The 26,497-nt window shown below is 49.0% G+C and overlaps 1 protein-coding gene across 1 annotated transcript in view; it reads left to right on the top strand.

Moving 5' to 3' along the window:
* LOC134970329 (tumor necrosis factor receptor superfamily member 1A-like) overlaps positions 1-26,497 on the top strand; it is a 100,128-nt gene that overhangs the window by 40,820 nt on the left and 32,811 nt on the right. The window contains exons 2-3 of the mRNA XM_063946326.1: positions 21,558-21,690; positions 22,541-22,675. Of these exons, the coding sequence (XP_063802396.1) occupies positions 21,558-21,690; positions 22,541-22,675 (268 nt within the window). The remainder of the gene's footprint in view (positions 1-21,557; positions 21,691-22,540; positions 22,676-26,497) is intronic.

The raw sequence follows: 26,497 nt of genomic DNA, 5'->3' as shown, positions 1-26,497 counted from the left end.
TCTGTAATCTTGCCATGTAGTACTGACCACTTGTCATATATCTTTCTTTGTCCTTTTTAAAGCAGACTTCCTTTAGTCTCCAAACTTTCATGCGACCTTCATATTGTTTCTCAACTTTTCTTTTTCCAATCGCCTCTTTATGATTCATTCATTATTCTTCATACTTTGTCCTTTCTTTACTTGCATATTCTTTCTCACTGCTGCTGGCATGTCATCTTCTTAGTCCAAGTCCACCCAGGCTAATGTTCAACATAATGATGTTCATGCTGGGAGTTGTTGTTCCTCTTTGTCTTCGTCCTGGCTGCATTATCTGGGTTGCGTATTCTCTGTACTTGTGCCGGATACAGAGAAACAGGCAATGATTACCGTCTTTCAGCATTTCTAGTTGCATAGATATCTTGGCATGGTGGTTCATGGGGTGAAATCCAGTTTCCACAATTTGGGCAGTGTTCATATCCTTCTGGAATGCAAAACTGACATACCGGACACAATCTTTCTGGAAAATATGTCAGTTTATTCTGTACATTATGCACCTGGGCATGAAAAGCTGTAGAGGCTGTGTCTTGACCCCTTGCTTCTCCTCTTCACCTGATTTGCACCCTTTCGCCTATAGTTCCTGATTGTGGACAATTGTTTACTGGACTCATAGCTTGATTCCAGGTGTCCACCACTCGTTTAAACATGAGGGGAACTTTAGCTGCCCAGTTTCTTTGGTTTGATCTTGTTGGGGTTTCTTGTGATAAAGTATCAGGATACTGGGGCATACTCTGTACACATAGCTCAGGTAAATCATTCGGGTTTTCAACCACAGATTCTTCCAAGATAGGGCTGATTATTCGCCACTCTTTTCCTGGTTCATCTCTTTTCAATTTCACTGTTAGTGAGCTTGCAGATGATTCAATTCTGTTCATACTAGGGGTACCTGGGTGTGCATGCATGTCTGGGTATAGGGGTGGGGTATAGTGTGGAGGTGCTGTTGCTGGACTAGGTCTCAGTGGTCATTAATTCACTTGGTACCTCTTGCTGCTTTAAAATTGTTCGGCTTGCTCCCGAGTCTATAATGCATTGATATTGGTGACCTGTTGGCAGTACAAGGGTCACTTGATCCTTTTCTTGTTCAGATGGTGTTTTGGCAGGGAGGTACCTCGGGAAGCCACTTCTTCATGCTTTAGGTTTTTCTTGCTGGTTTTCACACCATTCCTTGTATTTTCTGCAATTCTTCTTGAAATGTCCTTTTTGCTTGCAGAAATAATACTTTCTGTCATCTTGCTTGGTTCCTTCTTTTGAGTTCCTTCCTGTGGCCCCTTGCGTTGGGCTTCTGATTTTCCACTTGCTTTGTTCCTGGACAACGTGAACTGTTACCTTCGGTATGGCATTCTTTTCTTTGGCTTTTCTTATTTTTTCATTTTCTCTTTCTTGTGCTACAGTGATCCAGATGGATACTTGATCTCTACAATTATGCTTAATTATCCAACTCTTGCTACAGGAGGCAAATTTTTCCCATTTCTCTAAGACTAGTGTCCCTTCTGACGGAAAACCTGCTCTTTTGAATATTTTACTTATTCCTTTCAAAGCTTTCCTCCCCTCCCTGTTACTAACAATATCCACGGGTTTGTCGGGCCCTGACATCTTTACAGACCGCGCTCCCATGCCTGGGTGAACGTGCGCAGAACCCCTCCTGATGTGGTATTTTAGTAACTCCTTATGAGGGACTTAAAATCTCCTTGTGAGACGCTGACTCTGAAGAATCTTTTCTATCCTTGTACCTAAAGAGCTCCTTAAATCCGTCTGTGGACAAATGACTGGGGTTGTAGTGTTGCCCCTTCCTCCCTGTATTGGTGGAAAATCTATTAGTACTGCTCCCCAAGAGAGACCTGCATAATAGATTATTTCTTCTGGATCACTGAGATGCGTCCCTAATATTATTGTTAAGTTACTCCAAGGGTCTATCCCCCTGCCTATATAGCATACTTGCCTACTCTCCCGGAATGGCCGGGAGGCTCACGAAAATCGGGTGACCCTCCCGGCCCCACGGAAGAGCAGGCAAGTCTCCCGGAATCGGGGGTCCCCCTGCCCGTCAGCCCACTTAGTGTGTAAAGTGGGCGGTCCGGGCAGTTGATGACGCGATTCTTGCAGAATCGTGTCATCATAGCCACGCCCCCTGCAGTGTAATGCCGGTGATCGCGGCATTACAGAGCGGGGGCGTGGCTTAAAGCGGTGCCAGCGTGACCCCGCCCTTGCTCCGCCTCCGGACCTCCTCCTCCCCACGTCATAGCCCTCCTCTGCCCCCTTGCTGAGCCGACCTGGCTGCTCTCTCCCGCAGAGAGCAGCCAGAATGTCGGCAAGTATGCTATATAGACTCCTGCTTGTACCAGTACCCCTGTTGTTCCTTGTGTTCTTGGTAAACTCCCCACTATACTTGGAATATGTTCACCTTGTGTCTCTTTCAGACAGTAGCTGTTCTTTATTACTGTCCCAATCCTGCCCCTTAATTGTCGTGCATAGGGACATACAATATATACAGTACAATGTGTGCAGGAGAATCTAGTTACTGACACTGGTTTCATTATTCAGCAGACACCCCGACTCCTCCCCACCTTTTCAAAAGCATATTGACAGAGTACATACAACAGTGCAAGGATCCAAAAAAACAAGGAGGACAATAAATGCTATCTTCTGACAGACGACCACTTCTTATATCTGATTTCTCTGTCTTCTGGATACCCTCTCACTGCTATGTCTGTTATTTGTGTGCACGGCAACTGTTTGAGGCTGTACGGGCAAATGGGTCTTAGACCTGGGATTATGTGGTTCCTAGGCCAATAGGTTATGATGTTAGACCAATCATTCTCAATGTAATGTTCCAACAATTCTCTTTTTAAATGACAACCTATTGTACAATAAAATTCATCATCATTTTCCACATAACCAAATGAGACTTCAGTGCTTGTAATTGCCACCAATCTCGGTGCTACAGACCCTTTGTATTTTCTTAACACAACAACACAGGTACAAGATTTGCATACACCTCTTTGGTTATTTCTCAACTCAAACTGTTTATCAGCATTAGAATACACCTTGGCCATACGCCACCTTTTTTTTAAAAATGTAAAAGTTTTCTGGATATTTGATTCCCCCTGTACACTTGTGACAAATTAGCTGAAGATATTTACCCACAATTCAACAATATAACATACAATATATATTTTACCTTAAAAAAATGTCTTCTTCTGACTGATACTGGGCTCTTTAAGATATTCTCTGATCTTCTCGACTGGACTTTCTCAGATGCATTCAAGAAACGCTGAGTCAAGTGAGCAGGTAGAAATCTACACATTAAATCTCACTTACCGGTTTGTTATCAGCGGTTCCTGAAAGATCAGAGGATTTGTTGCCAGTGGAGGAGATGCTGGAATATCCCCGGACGATGCTCCCAAATGTTAGGGTATGTTAACCTGTTCAGGTTTGGTCTATAAACTCTCTGCAGTCATCAGTCAGAATTCTGTTTCTTTAGCAACCGGTTGGAGATCAATGAATGATAAGATGACACAAGTTCATGTGTAACCTAAGCAAATCATAAAAGACCTGCTAGGGGCCGTCATAGCTTTATTATTTATAGCTTAAACAAAATCACGCTTGCCAATACATTTTAGCCAATCAGAATACACCATGTATGTCTTGAAATACATCGATTGTCATACAATGTTCCAAGTGGCAACTAGAACAGCCTTGAAAATGGTTGTTTCATTTTATCAGTCTTTCGGACATAAACTCAAAAGATTTCTTTCAACATTCTTCTCAATTAGCCTTGGATATATTTGGTGTTGCTTTGTCCGCCTTGGATACATTTAATGTTGCATTTGTCCTTGTACAAGTCAAGCTTTAAAACAAGATATTCAGGGGGCGTGGCCTGGACGAGCATGGAGTAGCACTTGCACAGTGCAGCTCTCCAGCCAATATCTCCTGATATAATATCCTGGACTCCTTCCCTGGGTCTGTAATTACAGTCACCGCTGCATGAGTGCCCCCTGCCCCTCTGGAGTAAATTTGGGCTGGATGTCTGTACTCCTTGGACTCCTGCAGCCCTATCTGTCCGGCGGGCCCTGCTCGGTGCTGGAGCTGCTGCCTCGCGCCAACCCCGGACCGGAAGTTCGGCTCCCGCTATCCGCCGCTGCCCGTGACTGTCTGCGTGGGGAGAAGTGAGGGACACCTACCCGCCGCCTAGTGTGCCTGCAAAAGGGTCTCAGAAGAATCTGCGGCGCCTGGGGCGCTCTGCACCACCGTAGATCCGTGCCGCCCGGGGGACCGGAAGTTCGGCCCCGGCTTTCTACCGCCGCCCGCAATTCTGAGGTAATGAGTGAGGAGAGCTTGCTGCCGCTCTGTGAGCCTGCTGGGGGACGAAGATTTTAGCTGAGGCTGCCCGGAGTGTTGTCCTCCGCCGCCGCGGGCCCGGGGGACCGGAAGTGAGGCTCCTGTGTTCTCTCCCTGCTAGCTACAGCCATCAGGGACACTTTGTTTTGTGGGGGCATATCTGAGCTGGTTAGACATCCGCTGGGTCGTGTGGGCCCTTCCCTCTACCTCTGCTGCACGCCTCTGGCTGGCTGATCCTGGACTTACCTTGCCTGGAGGTCAGTACGGGGGCATTATCTCCACTGCACGGCTCTGATTAAGGGGGATTACCTGACTCCCTGCTCCATCAAGCAGACATATATTATCTCCGGAGCCCTTGGCCCTGCTGTTTAGCTATACATATTTTTATCCTGCCCTGAACTCGCTGACCTTTCTTCAGGGTGTCGACGTGGACGCTCCCCCCTTGCTTGCTTATATTTGCTTTGATATACTTGCTCGGCTGGGCCAAACAACACCGTGTTGTCTAAAATGGTGCGCGGCAGCCAAAGTAATGCGGCGGCGGGCGCAATGGATAAGTTTGTCCGTAATCCTGGCAATCAGCGGAGCGGGGGGGGGGGGGGGGGGGGTGAGAATGCTGGATCTGAATCTGCACCACCATCTCCTGCGTACAGTTCCGCTTCCTCAGACCATCCCGATGCTAATCTGCAGAGAGTATTAGATGCGGTGAATGCCAGCGAGACACGTCTGGCGGACAAGATTGGGCAAGTGCAGTCTGATCTCTCCATTATACATCAGGACCTTCAACGGGTGAGAGAGCGAGTGGGCGAAGCTGAGACCCGTATATCCAATGTTGAAGACTCTGTCGGCCCGCTGGGTCGCCGCACTGATGCTTTGGAATCTCAAATGACCGAGGTGCGCAAAAAACTGACAGATATGGAGGGGCGCCTGCGGCGCAATAACGTCCGTTTTGTTGGCCTGCCGGAAAAGGAGGAGGGCTCATCTCCCGAAGAATTTCTTGTAAAATGGCTTCATGATGCTTTTGGAACTGAGGAATTCTCGCCTTACTTTACCGTGGAACGGGCCCATAGAGTTCCGATGCGCCCACTTCCTCCAGGGGCTCCACCTCGCACCTTTATTGCGAAGTTCCTCCATTTCCGGGACCGTGACACAGTCTTAAGGCTGGCCCGCACTAAGGGCCCTTTGAAATGGAATGGATCGCCAATATCAGTTTTCCCAGACTTTGCCGTGGATGTACAAAAGGATAGGGCTCAGTTCATATCTGTTAAGAGGAGGCTCCGTGAACTTGACCTGCCGTATGCCATGCTCTTCCCCTCTAAGTAACGAGTAGTGGCTGATGGAGAAACTAAGTTTTTCACAACTCCCCGTGAGGCCACGGCGTGGCTGGATAGACGATTCCCGGCGAGGCGTGCTCTTGCAGATCCCTGAGTCTCCGGCCTAACTCTAATGCTAGTTCTACCCTGGTTGCCTTAGTCATGTCCTCTTTTTCACTCTCCCTATATGCTCCTTTTGTTATTACTTATGTGGGATATACATGCGTGTTAATTAATGTGCGGCAATAGGCTGCGGGAGTGCTGAACTGGGGTCAGTGTCCTCTATATCCCATTATCCTAGATACCTTACTCTGCTATTGCAGGTATGACAGGTCGAGTGATTACTCGTTTGCCTACTTTGATGCTTCGGGTAGGCCCTGGAATTTCTATTATCCCCTGTTGCCTGTGGGGGTGGGGGGTTGCATTCACAGTTCGCTATGTTGGCTCTTTATTACGCAGATATGCTTGTTTTGTTTTAGGTATGCACAGACCCAGGGGGGGGGGGGGGGAATGTTTGTGATTTCCCCTCCTATCTTGATCGGGGGGGGGGGGGGGGGTTGGTGGCTGGAGGCTGTCTCTGTTCTCCCGAGAGTCATTATATTCTTGTATTCTTGGCCCCGATTAGGGTGTACTTGCACCACTTAATAATAATAATAATAATAATAATAATAATTTTATTTATATAGCGCTCTTTCTCCAACAGGACTCAAGGCGCTTTACAGACATCAAACACAATGCACATGATACAGAGGATTTGAGTAATACAACAATAGACAAGCAACACAGACATAAAAGAAAAATCTTAAGCCCACAGAAAGCATAACGCAGGATTGGTGCAGGCATTTTGGGTAATAACTTCCAAGGGTTGTGTATTCCACCCTTATAGGTACCAAGTGCAGCAGCCATCTTGGGCGCTAAGCGTAGGATTACCCAGGGTGGAATAGTCTACCCCTAGAAGAGATGACACAAAATGGGGGTGATTTCAGAGTCCTACAGTTTAGAGTAGGGTTCCAACAAAACCACAAGGTCCATGTATTTTTCATCCCATCCACAAGTGTACCATATGGGGCAGACATGTTAGGCGCACTTTGAAGGTTACACTGTGGGAGGTGAGCCATACAAGGGCCAAGTTCATATATGGGAAAACTGATGCTTATGTAGTAGTATGATGTACCCTGCATGTAGGGCTACAAAGGTTGTATATTTGAATTTGGGTACTTGTGTTTAGTTTTGGGATCCAAGTATGCTGCAAGTTGGGGGTGGTATACAGGGAGGGGGGTGGGGGAGGGCTCTGGGTTATGGTTTTACTGTGGGTGGAGATGTACGGTGTGCGTGGACATGGTTCATTGTTGTATTATCTGAGTATCGGTATCTGGTAACTGAACATAAGCATGGTGGATTTGGCTGGCCGCGGGGTACTGCATTTATTTTACTTTTGATGTACTATGGCTGGGACTAAAGTGTTATCATGGAATGTGCGGGGTCTCAGTGATAAAGTTAAGAGATCACTGGTACTCCGACAGATTAAAACTTGTGCTGCTGATGTGGTCTGCCTGATGGAAACACACTTGGTGGGGAATAAGATTCTATCACTAAAAAGGCCCTGGGTGGGATGGGCGTACCACTCCACGTATACCTCTGCCTCTCGTGGAGTTTCAGTCCTCATTAAGCGGACCGTCCCTTTCGTGCTAGAATCTGTGCAGACGGATCCGTGGGGGAGATATGTGTTTCTGAAATGTAGATTATTTTACGTCCCTGTCCTTCTTTTGGCGGTTTATGTGCCCCCTCCCTATTCCCCTGATGTACTTAAGAGGGCTGCCGGGTTCATGGCCTCTTCCCCCGGGATATCGGTTATTTGCCTCGGGGATTTTAATAATGTGCTTGATGCGGCGATGGATAGGCTGTCTAGGTCTCCGTCGACTGCATGCCCTGGGAATATCTCCTTTGCTAATGTGGTGTCGGTTGGGCCTGGTTGATCCTTGGAGATTGAGACACCCGTCTCTTAGACAATACTCCTGTTTCTCTCATTCACATTCTTCGTTCTCCAGGATTGACCTGGCCCTCCTCTCGAGCGACATGGTCCCCCGGGTGGGCGATATTAGATATGAAACCAGGGGTATATCGGATCACTCCCCTTTGACTCTTACTTTAGATTTTAATTGTTCTAGGGGCCAGGCTGTATGGAAATTTAACCCGTTCTGGCTTGTCCACATGGGGGATGGTTCTGACCTGGTGGCCGCATGGCGGGAATTCTTTGAGTTAAATAGTGCCGGAACTGCTATCTCTATTCTATGGGACGCGTTTAAGGCCTTCCTGCGAGGGAGTTTGATTAAAAGGGTAGCTAACTTGAAGTCCTTTTATAAACAACGGGAGATGGTGTTGGAGGCCCAGAGTGTCGCCGCAGAATTGCAGTACTTGCAAGATTCCTTGAATAGTTCTAAGTTAGCCTGGTTATCGGCTCAGAGAGAATGGAAGGATTATCTAATGGAGAAGACTCGGCATAGACTCCTTTTCTCCTCCCATACATTTTACGCTACGGGTGATAGGCCGGGGGCATACTTGGCCTCCCTGGCCCGGGGAGACAGACCTTCTAATGTAGTGGTTGAGATTTTAAATTCTGATGGCATTTCCCTAACTCAGACCCCACAAATGGCGGCTGAATTTGTGTCATATTATAGCCGCTTATATGAATCTAAGCTGGGGTGCAACCAGTTGCATTTCAACGATTATTTGGACAATGTTTCCCTCCCTACCCTGTCCAGCGATGCTTGTGATCTACTGGAGGCGCCTATCTCATCCGAAGAGATTATGGCTGCTATTAAGGCCTCCCCTAGTGGTAAAGCCTCCGGCATGGATGGCATACCTTCAGAGGTCTATGGGCATCTGGATTTTTTTGTCCCTCACCTTCTAGAGCTGTACGGACAAATTTTTACACAGGAGTCTCTCCCTCAGTCTATGGCGGAGGCTTTGATTGTGGTTCTCCCTAAACCAGATAAGGATACTAGGAGAGTGGAGTCCTATCGCCCTATATCCCTTTTACCCACTGATATTAAAATATTGGCTAAGGTTCTGGCTGGCAGGTTAAATACAGTCATATCTCGCATTATACATCCGGATCAGACGGGATTTATGCCCAATAAGTCGACATCCATTAACCTTAGACGTTTATTTACCCATCTACAACTCCCATGTAAGGACCCCACCTCCTCCATAGTCGTCTCGTTGGATGCCGCTAAGGCTTTTGATTCCGTAGAATGGGCTTATCTGTGGGAAGTTATGCGTAAATTCGGCATAGGTCCGAACTTCATTAAATATGTTCAATTGATGTATTCCTCTCCCTCGGCGAGAGTGGCAATTAATGGTTTCGTGTCTCATTCCTTTCCTTTATCTAGATGTACGCGACAGGGATGCCCACTGTCCCCTACTCTGTTTGCTATGGCCATTGAGCCCCTTGCGTGCCTCTTGAGGGCGGACGCGGGGATCGCTGGCTTTAGGGTGGGTACCCGTGAGGATAGGGTGGCATTGTATGCTGATGTCCTGCTATTTGTGGATCGCTATGCTGAGTCTATGCCTAGGATTTTGGGAGTTATTGTTGAGTTCGGGCGATACTCTGGGCTCCTGATTAATTGGGAGAAATCCTTTATTATCCCACTCCGGGGGGAGGTTCCTGCTTCCCCACTGGTGGCTCTTCCGTTGCGATGGGTGGACTCATTCAAATACTTGGGCATATGGGTGTCTAATGATCCTCAAAAGTTCTCCTCCCTAAATATCACTCCACAAATAACGTATCTCCGTAGTCGGGTGAAGGTATGGGGAAAACTACCCTTAACAGTCACAGGGAGGGTAAATATGGTGAAAATGGTCTTCCAGCCCAAACTTCTGTATGTTCTCCAACAATCTCCCGTTTATATCCCGCTGAAGATTTTTAAACAAATAAATGGGCTGCTGTCCTCCCTGGTGTGGGCTTGTAAGCGGGCACGTTTGCGATTGGATACTTTGACCAGGTCACGGGACATGGGGGGTTTGGCCCTCCCCAATTTCCGCTTTTATTATTACGCGGCACAGCTGGCGCATGTCTGGGAGTGGATTACCGACCTTGATGCCCTGGCTTTGCATTCACTGATGTTACAACATGACTACCCCGGGGGCTCCCCATTGCAGTTGCTCCTGTGTGGTAGCGTCAAAATGTCCACATTGCCACTGATTAAACAATCTATCCTGATATGGAAATTGGTACACTCTATGATGCAGGGCCAGGGTATTGATCCTGATACCCCACTGGATAACGCGTACGGGTTGCCGGAGCTGAGTCAACTTCAGGTTAGGGAGGTGTGGGGTAGTTGGGGAGTACACTCCATAGGACAGGTATATAGTGATGGGACCCTTACCTCATTTCAACAACTTCAACAGGCACATAATATCCCCTCGAGGTTCTTTTATCGATTCCTTCAACTGAGACACGCTTTGGCTACCCAGTTCCCAGGTGGCTCTCCGATCCTTGTTGATTCCCCTGTCAAATTAATGCTGCAGACGCTGGACTCGGGACACTTGGTCTCTAAGATATATGGTCGTATTCTACAGCTATATCATGCGGATCCTCTACCTGCTCTCCGGGGAAAGTGGGAATCGGATGTGGGTATATTGTCGGATGATGCATGGAGTACCGCTATGGGAGCCCATCGGATCTCCACCTCCTCTGTCAGGTACCAGCAAATACAACTATATATCCTGCATAGAATATATATGACCCCGTGAGGTTAGCACATATTGGGGGATCTCACAGCTCCCAATGCCCTAAGTGTGGAACCACGGGTGCTGATTTCTGGCATCTGCTCTGGGTGTGCCCTGGCGTGTCTCGTTTTTGGATGGCTGTCATACGCACTATATGTGATACGGGGGTCCCTTCCGCCATATGCACACCTGCTCTATGTACCTTGTTGATAGTGGACGAGGAAGCTCTAGACCCACCTAGCAGACGATACGTTATCAATCTATGCGCTTTAGCCAGAGTTTGTATAGCCCGGCTGTGGCTGGCGGGTGAGGCCCTGACAGTTGAGGCCTGGATAGCCCTGGTCAACGAAACTGTCGCACACGAAAAATTGGTGTTTCTGGCGAGGAAGGTGGAGAGGAAATGGTGTACAATTTGGGGCAGGTGGATAGAGTCTAAATCAGGCTTGTCCAACCCGCGGCCCGCGGGCCGCATGCGGCCCAGGTCGGCTAGTAATGCGGCCCAGTGCAATTTTTAATTTTTTAAGAAATTCTAAAGTTTCAAGTTACACTGCCGGCGCTTGCGGCCGGGGCACATCACAACGGTGACGCCAGCGCGCTTCACCCGCCCCATCCATTTTTTTTTTTTTTTTTTTTTGCAGAGTATGGACACCACATGTGAAGCTGAGCCGGCCCCAGCAGGCTGTCAGCACATCCTGATTGGATTGCTGCCGCTGGGACCAGCACCAGCTCACGCCCTCTCCGCTGTCAGTCACAGTGTAGCCCTCCTCCGCTGCATAGAGGCACACGTGACTGAGCAGCGCGAGAGTAGAGGAGCCCAGCGGAGAAATTGGTTCTACAAGAACTCGTAAGTGAGCCGGGGGGGGGGGGGGGGTGTCTGAAGTCCGTGGCCGCGCCGCTGTACAGTGTCCGGGGGGGGAGGGGGGGAAATCGGGATCTGAAGTCCGTGGCCACGGCCCGCGCCGCTGTACAGTGTCCCGGGGTGGGGGGAGAGGAGGTCTGAACCGATGTACAGTGTCGGGGGAAGGGAGGGTCTGGTCTGAAGTCCAGCGCCACGCCGCAATACAGTGTCCGGGGGGTTTCTTGGGAGCTGGGATGGACTTGATGTCCAGCGCTGCAGCAGTAAAATGAGGCCGGCGGTGTCTAAACTCCAAGGTACAGATTGGTTCGGGGGGAGGGGGGTAACGAGGATGAAGTCAGGTGCCACTGCAGTACAATGTGTCCGGGAGGGGGGGGGGGTTTGGGGTCCGCTGTCAGTCACAGTGTAGCCCTCCTCTACTGCATAGTGGCACACATGACGGCAGCACGGAGCTCAGCCCAGCGGGAGAAATTTGTGGGCCCTTGAAGAAGCACAGTGTGGAGGGGGGGGGGGGGGGGAGGAGAGGAAGAGGAAGAGGACTACAGTGTGCATGTGGGGGGGGGGGATGCATTGGTGGCTGAGAAACAATGTCAAACATCTCACTAACTTCATTTCCAAGTAAGTTTAATATGTTAACTATGTTTGTTTTTTATGGGTGTTTTTGGATGATCAGGTATCGTTGCTGTTTTATTTTATGTGCGGCCCAAACCAAATTTTCATCTTCTAATGTGGCCCAGGGAAGGTGAAAGGTTGGACACCCCTGGTCTAAAATATTTCAAGGATACATAAAATCCTGCCTTATGCCTTTCTCCTTACTTTGTCCTGGTATATTTTGGGGGTAGTTGCCCCGCGGCCCGCCTTGCAGAGGATTAGTGAACTCCACTGTGCTTGTTCTAATATGCTGGTGTATGTTTTGGAAAGGTTATGTTTGGGATGCGATACTCTCAAGAATAGTCCATTTGAGATTATGTGTTATAGGAGATATTATATACAATTGATGTGCCATGTGCCCTGTATATGTGCAGCTGTTTTGTGGCATATTGGGTGTGTATGTACTGTTATGTCTGTTTTTTTTTTTGTGTGAAATGTTTATGAAAATTTGAAAATTCAAATAAAAATTATTGAATTTAAAAAAACAACAAGATATTCAGCAAATATAGTATTCTGACCAGCTCTGCAATATTTTTCTAAGGATACATGAACCCATTTTGTGATTAACAGTAAATATCTTAATAAATGCGAAAAAGCTGTGAATCAATATATATTTGCTATACTGCGGAAGCTCCTACACTATCAGGAGTGGCCGGAGCCAAATAGTCAATGTCGGGCTGTGCAGCGCCTCGCACCATGTGTACACCGCCTAAGTGTCAGTTACTCCAGGCTTCTCAGATGATCAGTGGCTCAGAGGTTCGAGGTGTCATCAGGAAGCCCCCCACCCGGGGAGAGGGTTTCTCTGATAAGTTATGGGAGGAGCAGTGTGGAGAAGTATGATGGGGGGAAAAAGAGCACAGAGTGATGCGTGAGGCATGTGAAATGTGGAATGTGAAATGGGGGAAGTGAGGCATGTGAAATGAGGAAGTGAGGCATGTGGAATGGGGAAGTGAGGGCATGTGGAATGGGGAAGTGAGGCATGTGAAATGAGGAAGTGAGGCATGTGGAATGGGGAAATGAGAACACAGAGAGAGATATGGGGAAGTGAGGCATGTGGAATGGGGAAGTGAGGCACAGAGCATGTGGAATGGGGAAGTGAGACACAGAGAGATATGGGGAAGTGAGGCATGTGAAATGGGGAAGTGAGGCACAGAGCATGTGGAATGGGGAAGTGAGACACAGATATGGGTATGGGGAAGTGAGGCATGTTAAATGGGGAAGTGGGCACAGTGAGGCATGGGGAAGTGGGGCACAGAGTGAGGCATGTGGAATGGGGAAGTGAGGTATGGGGAGGTGAGGCATTTGGAATGGGAAACAGGCATACAATGGGTAAAGGAGAGCACTGTGTGGGATGTGGATGCAGGAAAGGGAGAACAATGTGTGTGTGTGTGTGTGTGTGTTTGTGTGTGTGGTGTGTGTGTGCTATTATACACTGCACTGCCTCTTGCTAGATTATTTAAAGTGAGAAGAGCGCTGATGCATACCTCTCAACTGTCCCGATTTTGGCGGGACAGTCCCTGCTTTTCATGGTCTGTCCTGCTGTCCCACTCGTGGGTTGCAGTGTCCCGCGGATGGGGGGGGGGGCAGTTGGGAGCACAGCGTCTATTCCTGGCAGAGAGGGACAGGGGGCATGACCAGCAGCTCTCAGCGATGTCCATGCCCCCATAATGACGAAAATGGGGCGTGGCTTGAGAGTGACCATTGCCATGAGGCCACACACCCTTTCCGATCACGCCCCTTAATTTTGCCCGCACGTCTTCGGCGCGCACTGATGTCCGTTCTTGCCTATCAGCAAAGTTGGGAGGTATGCTGATGCCAAACATGCGGCATGCGTGGAATGATATAGGGACATGCGTGGAATATATAGGGGCATGAGAGCATCTGATGCTATAAATTCATTAAAAAAAATACTTCAAATCTGGCAGATAAAATGCTGGTAGAGTCCGTCCCAGCGATTACTGAGAAGTCCTCACATTACATTCTTTGTTCCCTGAGCTGTGCTACTGCGCATGTACCAGCAGACGTCGGCACAAGCCGGGACCATCGGGGACGGGGCACTACTGTCTATTTCACCTCTGGTGGTCTCTCTCTCTCTCTCTCTCTCTCTCTCTCTCTCTCTCTCTCTCTCTCTCTCTCTCTCTCTCTCTCTCTCTCTCTCTCTCTCTCTCTCTCTCTCTCTCTTCTCTCTCTCTCTCTCTCTCTCTCTCTCTCTCCTTTCTCCCCTCCCCCCCCATTGACACTACACCTGTGGGAGGAGAGGAATGAGGTGTAGGGGCTCTAGCTGGCATCATGTGTATAGTTGGCATTGAATAAAGGAGAGGGGGGGGGGGGGAGCGGGCGCCGGTACTGTTTCTTGCACACAGCGCTAAAATGTCTAATTACGGCACTGCCCTCACCTGCCTATATTTCACGCACATCCCTGATCAAAACTTACCCAGCAGTATATACTGCCCATATGTATATACCGCTGCACCTGTGTATAATGCCCACATGTATATACTGCTGCACCTGTGTATAATGCCCACATGTATATACTGCTGCACCTGTGTGTAATGCCCACATGTATATACTGCTGCACCTGTGTGTAATGCCCACATGTATATACCGCTGCACCTGTGTGTAATGCCCACATGTATATACCGCTGCACCGGTGTATAATGCCCACATGTATATACCGCTGCACCTGTGTATAATGCCCACATGTATATACCGCTGCACCTGTGTATAATGCCACATGAATCCTTTGACTTGTATATTGTGTGTAAATCTGGCTCTGGTACTAGCCAGTGCCTCCTGAGCAATTTACCTCACCACGCAGAGTTTGGGCTGAGCGCGGGTTTGATTTTGCGGATAATGAGGTGAGAGGCGGTCATTGCTGTATGTAAGGGTGCACCGCCATTTCCATAGTTCAGTCTTGCATCAGTTCCGGGCTGGTGGAGATCAGGTCTTGTCCTACATGTATAATGGGGTGTAATTTGTACCTCAGCCTGCACTTCAGCAGAGAAATACGTATTGGGCGCAGTCTGCTCTGTAAAAGAACAAAGGCCTTGAAGTCCCATGGAGTAAAGACTGTGGCACCCGCCTCTCTCTCTCGTGATTACATTATGACGTAGATGAGCCTAGCAGTGTGCCTCGAGGAGTGAGGTTGGGAATACCTGGTGTAATGGCTGGGGGCGGGTGATAGATTGCATGCTCGGATTATTCCATCTCGCAGAATACTACTGTAGATGCTCTTCTAGCTTGTGGCAGTGGCTAGGTAGACTTTGAACTAGGCGTGGCGCTCTGAAGGTTGCCGGGAAAAACACACTGACTGGGTACTTTAGGGAAACACAAAGCCACGCACTCCCAGCATGCATAGCAAATGTGGCCGCTGTGTTCCTTGCAGATGTACAGAATCACTAGCAGCCTGGTGTCCCAGCACTGGGAACTAGTGTTACAAGAATATACGTAATTACATCAAATGTATTGTATTCACTTATACACAGGATTGGACAGGCCCACAGGGGTATAGAGGAAACCACCGGTGGGCCCCACTGCCTGGGGGCCCCACCCCCTCTAGGGATCAGATTTTGCACTTGTACATATGTTACATTATACTGCACAGGACTATGGTGTACTCTCTACAGTGTTATTCATCTGATACATTATCAGGCATGCACTAGCGCCGCGGTATTTGACATACATATGTATCAAGGGGCCCAGAACATGCAGTACTGGTTACCCAAGCATCTAAGCACGGGCCCCTATCACTGCATTTCCCTGGTGGGCCCTCCATGCCCCAGTCTGACACTGCTTATACAGTGTTATAATGCACTGCAGCTGTACTGTAGTGCGGAGTGTTATACATTTAATGTTAAAGAAGGTAAATGTATTTATATTTCTCTGACGTCCTAGTGGATGCTGGGAACTCCATAAGGACCATGGGGGGGATAGCGGCTCCGCAGGAGACTGGGCACAAAAGTAAAGCTTTAGGACTACCTGGTGTGCACTGGCTCCTCCCCCTATGACCCTCCTCCAAGCCTCAGTTAGATTTTTGTGCCCGGCCGAGAAGGGTGCACACTAGGGGCTCTCCTGAGCTTCTTAGTGAAAGTTTAGTTTTAGGTTTTTTATTTTCAGTGAGACCTGCTGGCAACAGGCTCACTGCATCGAGGGACTAAGGGGAGAAGAAGCGAACCTGCCTGCTTGCAGCCAGCTTTGGCTTCTTGGCTACTGGACACCATTAGCTCCAGAGGGACCGAACACAGGCCCAGCCTCGGAGTCCGGTCCCAGAGCCGCGCCGCCGGCCCCCTTACAGAGCCAGAAGCAAGAAGAGGTCCGGAAAATCGGCGGCAGAAGACATCCGTCTTCACCAAGGTAGCGCACAGCACTGCAGCTGTGCGCCATTGCTCCTCAGCACACTTCACACTTCGGTCACTGAGGGTGCAGGGCGCTAGGGGGGGGGGGGGGGGGGGCGCCCTGAGCAGCAATAAAAACACCTTGGCTGGCGAAAATACATCACATATAGCCCCCAGGGCTATATGGATGTATTTTAACCCCTGCCAGAATCCATAAAAAAGCAGGAGAAAAGTCAGCGGAAAAAGGGGCGGAGCCTACCTCCTCAGCACACTGGCGCCATTTTCTCTCACAGCTCCGTTGGAGGGAAGCTCCCTGGCTCTCCCCTGCAGTTACTACACTACAGAAAGGGGTTAAAAAAGAGAGGGGGGCACTAATTAGGCGCAGTATTAATAAAACAGCAGCTATAAGGGGAAAAAAACACTTCTATAAGGTTATCCCTGTGTGTGTGTGTATATATATATATATATATATATATATAGCGCTCTGGTGTGTGCTGGCATACTCTCCCTCTGTCTCCCCAAAGGGCTAGTGGGGTCCTGTCCTCTATCAGAGCATTCCTTGTGTGTGTGCTGTGTGTCGGTACGATTGTGTCGACATGTATGAGGAGGAAAATGGTGTGGAGGTGGAGCAATTGCCTGTAATGGAGATGTCACCCCCTAGGGAGTCGACACCTGAGTGGCTGAGCTTATGGAAGGAATTACAGTGTCAGCTCTTTACAAAAGATTGATGACATGAGACAGCCGGCTACTCAGCCTGTGCCTGTCCAGGCGTCTCAAAAGCCATCAGGGGCTCTAAAACGCCCGTTACCTCAGATGGCAGATACAGACGCCGACACGGATACTGACTCCAGTGTCGACGATGAAGAGACGAATGTGACTTCCAGTAGGGCCACACGTTACATGATTGAGGCTATGGAAAATGTTTTACATATTTCTGATAATACCAGTACCACTAAAAAGGGTATTATGTTTGGTGAGAAAAAACTGCCTGTAGTTTTTCCTGCATCTGAGGAATTAAATGAAGTGTGTGATGATGCGTAGGTTTCCCTCGATAAAAAACTGTTAATTCCTAAAAAGTTATTAGCATCATACCCCTTCCCGCCAGAGGATAGGGCACGTTGGGAAACACCCCCTAGGGTGGATAAAGCGCTCACACGCTTGTCTAAACAGGTGGCACTACCGTCCCCGGATACGGCCGCCCTTAAGGAACCTGCTGACAGAAAGCAGGAAAATATCCTAAAATGTATATACACTCACACGGGTGTGATACTGCGACCAGCAATCGCTTCAGCCTGGATGTGCAGTGCTGGGGTGGCTTGGTCGGATTCCCTGACTGACAATATTGATACCCTAGATAGGGACAGTATATTACTGACTATAGAGCATTTAAAAGATGCATTTCTATATATGCGTGATGCACAGAGGGATATTTGCCGACTGGCATCAAGAGTAAGTGCGCTGTCCATTTCTGCCAGAAGAGGGTTATGGACAAGACAGTGGTCAGGTGATGCTGATTCCAAAAGGCATATAGAAGTATTGCTTTATAAAAGGGAGGAGTTATTTGGGGTAGGTCTAACAGACCTGGTGGCCACGGCAACGGCTGGGAAATCCACATTTTTACCCCAGGTAGCCTCTCAACATAAGAAGATGCCGTATTATCAGGCGCAGTCCTTTCGGCCCCATAAGGGCAAGCGGGCAAAAGGCTCCTCATTTCTGCCCCGTTGCAGAGGGAGAGGAAAAAGGCTGCAGCAAACAGCCAGTTCCCAGGAACAGAAGCCCTATCCCGTTTCTGCCAAGTCCTCAGCATGACGCTGGGGCTTTACAAGCGGACTCCGGCACGGTGGGGGCCCGTCTCAAAAATTTCAGCGTGCAGTGGGCTCACTCACAGGTGGACCCCTGGATCCTTCAGGTGGTATCTCAGGGGTACAAATTGGAATTCGAGACGTCTCCCCCTCGCCGTTTCCTAAAGTCTGCTTTACCGACGTCTCCCTCCGACAGGGAGGCGGTATTGGAAGCCATTCACAAGCTGTATTCCCAGCAGGTGATGATCAAGGAACCCCTCCTACAACAGGGAAAGGGGTATTATTCCACGTTGTTTGTGGTACCGAAGCCGGACGGCTCGGTGAGACCTATTTTAAATCTGAAATCCTTGAACACTTACATAAGACATCACTTCACATAAATATCTTGGAGCTAAGGGCCATTTACAATGCCCTAAGCCAAGCAAGACCTCTGCTTCAAGGTCAGCCGGTGCTGATCCAGTCGGACAACATCACGGCAGTTGCCCACGTAAACAGACAGGGCGGCACAAGAAGCAGGAGGGCAATGGCAGAAGCTGCAAGGATTTTTCGCTGGGCGGAAAATCATGTGATAGCATTGTCAGCAGTGTTCATTCCGGGAGTGGACAACTGGGAAGCAGACTTCCTCAGCAGGCACGACCTCCACCCGGGAGAGTGGGGACTTCACCCAGAAGTCTTCCACATGATTGTAAACCGTTGGGAAAAACCAAAGGTGGACATGATGGCGTCCCGCCTAAACAAAAAATTGGACAGGTATTGCGCCAGGTCAAGGGACCCTCAGGCAATAGCTGTGGACGCTCTGGTAACACCGTGGGTGTACCAGTCAGTGTATGTGTTCCCTCCTCTTCCTCTCATACCAAAAGTACTGAGAATTATAAGACTGAGGAGAGTAAGAACTATACTCGTGGCTCCGGATTGGCCAAGAAGGACTTGGTACCCGGAACTTCAAGAGATGCTCACGGAGGACCCGTGGCCTCTACCTCTAAGAAGGGACCTACTCCAGCAAGGACCCTGTCTATTCCAAGACTTACCGCGGCTGCGTTTGACGGCAGGGCGGTTGAACGCCGGATCCTGAAGGGAAAAGGCATTCCGGATGAAGTCATCCCTACCCTGATCAAAGCCAGGAAGGATGTAACCGCAAAGCATTATCACCGCATTTGGCGAAAATATGTTGCGTGGTGCGAGGCCAGTAAGGCCCCGATGGAGGAATTTCAACTAGGTCGATTCCTGCATTTCCTGTAAACAGGAGTGTCTATGGGCCTAAAATTGGGGTCCATTAAGGTTCAAATTTCGGCCCTGTCAATTTTCTTCCAGAAAGAACTAGCTTCAGTTCCTGAAGTTCAGACGTTTGTAAAAGGGGTACTGCATATACAGCCTCCTTTTGTGCCTCCAGTGGCACCTTGGGATCTCAATGTAGTTTTGGGGTTCCTAAAGTCACATTGGTTTGAACCACTTGAATCTGTGGAGTTAAAATATCTCACATGGAAAGTGGTCATGCTGTTGGCCCTGGCCTCGGCCAGGCGCGTGTCAGAATTGGCGGCTTTATCCTGTAAAAGCCCTTATCTGATCTTCCATTCAGACAGGGCGGAATTGAGGACTCGTCCTCATTTTCTCCCTAAGGTGGTTTCAGCGTTTCATCTGAATCAACCTATTGTGGTACCTGCGGCTACTAGTGACTTGGAGGACTCCAAGTTGTTGGACGTAGTCAGGGCCCTGAAAATATGTTTCCAGGACGGCTGGAGTCAGAAAATCTGACTCGCTGTTTATCCTGTATGCACCCAACAAGCTGGGTGCTCCTGCTTCGAAGCAGACTATTGCTCGTTGGATTTGTAATACAATTCAGCTTGCACATTCTGTGGCAGGCCTGCCACAGCCAAAATCTGTAAAAGCCCATTCCACAAGGAAGGTGGGCTCATCTTGGGCGGCTGCCCGAGGGGTCTCGGCTTTACAACTTTGCCGAGCAGCTACTTGGTCAGGGGCAAACACGTTTGCTAAATTCTACAAATTTGATACCCTGGCTGAGGAGGACCTGGAGTTCTCTCATTCGGTGCTGCAGAGTCATCCGCACTCTCCCGCCCGTTTGGGAGCTTTGGTATAATCCCCATGGTCCTTACAGAGTTCCCAGCATCCACTAGGACGTCAGAGAAAATAAGAATTTACTTACCGATAATTCTATTTCTCGTAGTCCGTAGTGGATGCTGGGCGCCCATCCCAAGTGCGGATTGTCTGCAATACTTGTACATAGTTATTGTTAACTAAATCGGGTTATTGTTGTTGTGAGCCATCTATCCAGAGGCTCCTCTGTTATCATGCTGTTAACTGGGTTCAGATCACAGGTTGTACGGTGTGATTGGTGTGGCTGGTATGAGTCTTACCCGGGATTCAAAAATCCTTCCTTATTGTGTGCGCTCGTCCGGGCACAGTATCCTAACTGAGGCTTGGAGGAGGGTCATAGGGGGAGGAGCCAGTGCACACCAGGTAGTCCTAAAGCTTTACTTTTGTGCCCAGTCTCCTGCGGAGCCGCTATCCCCCCATGGTCCTTACGGAGTTCCCAGCATCCACTACGGACTACGAGAAATAGAATTATCGGTAAGTAAATTCTTATTTTAAGGTGCACGTCCTTCTTTCCTGGTGGTCCCCCTCCCAGGTAAATGGATCTCCTTCTTCCCCGGTGGTCCCCCTCCTAGGTAAATGGATCTCTTTCTTCCACAGTGGTCCCCCTCCCAGGTAAATGGATCTTTCTTCCACGGTGGTCCCCCTCCCAGGTAAATGGATCTTTCTTCCACGGTGGTCCCCCTCCCAGGTAAATGGATCTTTCTTCCACGGTGGTCCCCCTCCCAGGTAAATGGATCTTTCTTCCCTGGTGGTCCCCCTCCCAGGTAAATGGATCTTTCTTCCCTGGTGGTCCCCCTCCCAGGTAAATGGATCTCCTTCTTCCCCAGTGGTCCCCCTCCCAGGTAAATGGATCTCCTTCCTCTGCAGCCTCACGCCTGACATTGCTATGAGGAAGGGAGTTCCAAATAGATTCCACTCTGAGCAGGAGCCCGCTGCCCGGGGATCTTCTCTACCTGTGTCTGGAGCCCAAAGTGGACAACAGAAGGGATGTGGGAGGGGTGGCCTCTCTTCTGGGGGTGTGGGGGACTACCTGAAAAATCGGGAGTCTCCCATAGGTTCTAGGAAAGTAGTCAAGCATGTATTATGGGGGTGTGGATCATAGGGACTACTATTGGTCGACAGTAAGTAGGTCGACATGCTCTCTAGGTTGACGTGTACAAGGTCGATATGACAGAAGGTTGACATGATTTTTTTTTTGGGGTGTCGTTTTCTCCGTAGAGTGACCGGGAACCCCAATTAGTGTCCCCTCGCCATGCTTCGGGCAAGGTGCCCCGCTCCGCTACAGCTGCGCTACCAGTACTTCCTTTGTGTCTGTCCCTTATTGTCCAGGCTTCTGTGAGCTACGCTGTATTTTCCTGACTCGTTCCCTGTTCCTGCGCTTCTCTTACAGATGGCGGCTGACGCAATGGAGACAAAGGGACAATTTATTGACAAGTTATTGGCCAATAGGTCAGCACGGAGCATTCCCTGTAGCAGCAATGAATACCGGTATAAGGGGGTGTGCTGCCAATACTGCCCGGCAGGTAAGTCCTCCTTCTCCTGAGACGTGACTTCCACATATGTACCGTAGTGTCACTGCGTTTCCTCATGGACCCAGGGCCGGGTTTCTGTGGTCAGTAGCCGAGTCCTACAACATGCACCAAACCTCTGAGCCTTCGCCACTACTGACGTAGGCTTCATGGTGTTGCCTGTCCCTGAAACCAGTGTGAACTGTAAACCATTTCTGTCATGGAGGGAAGAAACCAAATCTATTCCCTAGCAAATCAACAACGTGTGGGGCGCAGGATTTGGCAGCGTGGACGTACATGCGCCCCTAGGGATTGTGTGCGGGTGGGGGAACCGGGGATGGCGGAGAAAAACAAATCTCAGTTCTCCTGTGACTAAGGGGTCAATTTACTTAGACTTGGATGGAGGTAAAGTGGACGCAGATAAAGTACCAGCCAATCAGCTCCTAACTGCCATGCCAAAGGCCGACTGCATGACCGTTGGAACGATATGGCGGACGGCCGTACACACTAAACAATATATTGCGCGACTATGCAATATATTGTTCAGTGGCCACATCCAGGAGCATGCTGTCATTAAAGATATCTTCTGATCTGCGGAACGACGCACGGGAGCGCGCAGTAGTGTGTACACACTAGACAATGTGGACGACTTGTCATTCCAATTCGGCTCAATTTTTTTTGTTTTTTTTGTTTTGCGGTATGTAGTAGTTTAATATTACTTACACGTGGACCAGTCGTTTCCTCAGCTACAGGCCACGGAAAGTGACTGCGATTTCCCAGCTAGATGAACGCCATGTGCCGCAGACCGACAACCTGTGCTGCAGGAATAGTCCATTATATAACACGTGTGTGGTCTCTCTGGCAGGCACACATGTCTCTACGCACTGCAGCCAGAACCACGGACATGGAACCTGTAACCCTTGCACGCCGGGGACGAAGTTCACCGCTTACCCCAATGGAATGGACGCCTGCTTGAGCTGCCGGGTCTGCAGGCCGGAAGGTACTGATTTATCATTTGTGGTCTGCCTGTGTCAGGGATTTTATTTATTTTTTGAATCTGTGCAGTTTGTCAAGTAGCTCACACGCGTATTATTGTGCAGATGCAGCAGACTACAGGATACATTCTACGGTCTACGTGTCTCAGCTACAGACCAGTAACTGACCTCAGGTGCAGTAGACTGTAGTGCCAAGTTCCCAGCTACAGATCGTTTCCTGACCTCAGGTGCAGTAGACTGTAGTGCCCAGGTCCCAGCTACAGATCATTTTATGACCTCAGGTGCAGTAGACTGTAGTGCCCAGGTCCCAGCTACAGATCGTTTCCTGACCTTAGGTGCAGTAGACTGTAGTGCCCAGGTCCCAGCTACAGATCATTTTCTGACCTCAGGTGCAGCAGACTGACAGCATTATATATAATTGCGCCCCCCCCCCCCTTACTGATTGTAGCAGCCTAGCAGGTCCCCCATCCCTTATAATACCCATCATTACACCCCTCAGTCAGTGTGACTGTTTTGATTAGATCAGTGCCCCAGTGATTGTAGCAGGCATCTCCCATACACGGTAGTACTTATATTATTAGTGTTATAGCATATTGATATATCACCAGTCAGTATGTGCCTCCCACTGCTTTGGTTGCCTTGTGCTAAATCTGCAACTGATCAGATTAGAGGTTGAGTTAGACTGGGTGCACACTTGCAGATGTCACATTAGATGTGACATCGCCCAAGATCCCCCCCCCCCTGCAAACGATATCGTTCATACTCACTGAACGATATTATTTGCGTCTCGTCAGTGACGGCATGCACCCACATCTAGGTGCATGCCATCTTTTTCAATATCTTTAGATTTCCAGTTGAAAACGAAAGATATTGTACCTTGTTAACGACCCGCGGGATCGCACATCTTTAACGATATAGGGAATACACACTTGCCGATTTTGTATGATATATCGTCCGATCTGCTGAATCGGACGATATATTAGGCACACATCGGCAAGTGTGTACCTAGCCTAACTACTAGACAACAGATAATTATCTATGATTAATTCCAAACCAATGTGGCTCAACAAAAAGATTAAGGAATTAATGGCCAAAAAGAGGCGAGCATTCAAAAAGTATAAAGCGGATGGGAGGGCGAAATCATTGCAGTACTATAAGGATTGTAACAAAATATGCAAAAAAGAAATCGGAGCATCTAAAATAGAAGCGGAAAAGCTAATAGCAAAGGAAAGTAAATCAAACCCCCAAAAGTTTTAAATACATCAACAGCAAAAGATTAAAGAAGGATAGTATTGGCCCTTTAAAAAGCAAGTTGGGCGTCCTAATCAAAGACGACAATGACATAGCGGAAACATTAAACAAGTTTTTATCATCTGTATTCACAAGAGGACCATATGCATGGATTAAAGCATAACCTCAGCAATGATGTCCCACTGCTAAATGCTTATTTCTCTAACGTCCTAGTGGATGCTGGGGACTCCGTCAGGACCATGGGGAATAGCGGCTCCGCAGGAGACAGGGCACAAAAGCAAGCTTTTAGGATCACATGGTGTGTACTGGCTCCTCCCCCTATGACCCTCCTCCAAGCCTCAGTTAGGTTTTTGTGCCCGTCCGAGCAGGGTGCAATCTAGGTGGCTCTCCTAAAGAGCTGCTTAGAAAAAGTTTTTAGGTTTATTATTTTCAGTGAGTCCTGCTGGCAACAGGCTCACTGCATCGAGGGACTTAGGGGAGAGATTTTCAACTCACCTGCGTGCAGGATGGATTGGAGTCTTAGGCTACTGGACATAGCTTCAGAGGGAGTCGGAACACAGGTCACCCTGGGGTTCGTCCCGGAGCCGCGCCGCCGATCCCCCTTACAGATGCTGAAGATCGAGGGTCCGGAAACAGGCGGCAGAAGGCTCTTCAGCCTTCATGAAGGTAGCGCACAGCACTGCAGCTGTGCGCCATTGTTGCTACACACTTCACACTGAACGGTCACGGAGGGTGCAGGGCGCTGCTGGGGGCGCCCTGGGCAGCAATATTTAATACCTTTTGATGGCAAAGAATACATCACATATAGCCATTGAGGCTATATGTATGTATTTAACCCAGGCCAGATATCTCAAAACCCGGGAGAAAAGCCAGCCGAAAAGGGGGCGGGGCTTATTCTCAGCACACAGCGCCATTTTCCTGCTCAGCTCCGCTGTGAGGAAGGCTCCCAGGACTCTCCCCTGCACTGCACTACAGAAACAGGGTAACCAAGAGAAGGGGGGCATATTTTGGCGATATTTATATATTTAAAGCGCATATAACAAAAACAACACCTTTTAGGGTTGTTTATATACATTTTATAGCGCTTTTGGTGTGTGCTGGCAAACTCTCCCTCTGTCTCCCCAAAGGGCTAGTGGGGTCCTGTCTTCGATAAGAGCATTCCCTGTGTGTCTGCTGTGTGTCGGTACGTGTGTGTCGACATGTATGAGGACGATGTTGGTGTGGAGGCGGAGCAATTGCCGGTAATGGTGATGTCACCCCCTAGGGAGTCGACACCGGAATGGATGGCTTTAATTATGGAATTACGTGATAATGTTAGTACATTACAAAAGTCAGTTGACGAAATGAGACGGCCGGAAAACCAGTTAGTACCTGCTCAGGCGTCTCAGACACCGTCAGGGGCTGTAAAACGTCCCTTACCTCAGTCAGTCGACACAGGTACCGACACAGATGAATCTAGTGTCGACGGTGAAGAAACAAACGTATTTTCCAATAGGGCCACACGTTATATGATCACGGCAATGAAGGAGGCTTTGCAGATCTCTGATACTGCAGGTACCTCAAAAAGGGGTATTATGTGGGGGGTGAAAAAACTACCTGTAGCTTTTCCAGAATCAGAGGAATTGAATGACGTGTGTGACGAAGCGTGGGTTAACCCAGATAGAAAACTGCTAATTTCTAAGAAGTTATTGCCCTTTCCCACCAGAGGTTAGGGCGCGCTGGGAAACACCCCCTAGGGTGGATAAAGCGCTCACACGTTTATCAAAACAAGTGGCGTTGCAGTCTCCAGATACGGCCGCCCTCAAGGATCCAGCAGATAGGAGGCTGGAAACTACCCTGAAGAGTATATACACGCATACTGGTGTTATACTCCGACCAGCAATAGCCTCAGCCTGGATGTGCAGTGCTGGGGTAGTGTGGTTGGATTCCCTGACTGAAAATATTGATACCCTGGATAGGGACAGTATTTTATTGACTCTAGAGCAATTAAAGGATGCGTTTCTTTATATGCGAGATGCTCAGAGGGATGTTTGCACTCTGGCATCGAGAGTAAGTGCGATGTCCATATCTGCCAGAAGAAGTTTATGGACGCGACAGTGGTCAGGTGATGCGGATTCCAAAAGGCATATGGAAGTATTGCCATATAAAGGAGAGGAATTATTTGGGGTTGGTCTATCGGATCTGGTGGCCACGGCAACTGCCGGCAAATCCACTTTTTTACCTCAGACCCCCTCCCAACAGAAAAAGACACCGTCTTTTCAGCCGCAGTCCTTTCGCTCCTATAAAAACAAGCGGGCAAAAGGACAGTCTTATCTGCCGCGAGGCAGAGGAAAGGGTAAGAGAGGGCAGCAAGCAGCCCCTGCCCAGGACCAGAAGCCCGCCCCGGGTTCTACAAAGCCATCAGCATGACGCTGGGGCTTTACAAGCGGACTCAGGAGCGGTGGGGGGTCGACTAAAGATTTTCAGCAATCAGTGGGCTCGCTCACAGGTGGACCCGTGGATCCTGCAGATAGTATCTCAGGGTTACATGTTGGAATTCGAAAGATCTCCCCCTTGCCGTTTCCTAAAGTCTGCTT

This window comes from Pseudophryne corroboree, chromosome 11, assembly GCF_028390025.1.
Source record: "Pseudophryne corroboree isolate aPseCor3 chromosome 11, aPseCor3.hap2, whole genome shotgun sequence".
NCBI lineage: Eukaryota > Metazoa > Chordata > Amphibia > Anura > Myobatrachidae > Pseudophryne > Pseudophryne corroboree.
The sequence above is the reverse complement of the archived record's forward strand: the minus strand, read 5'-3'. Positions and strand labels throughout refer to the sequence as shown.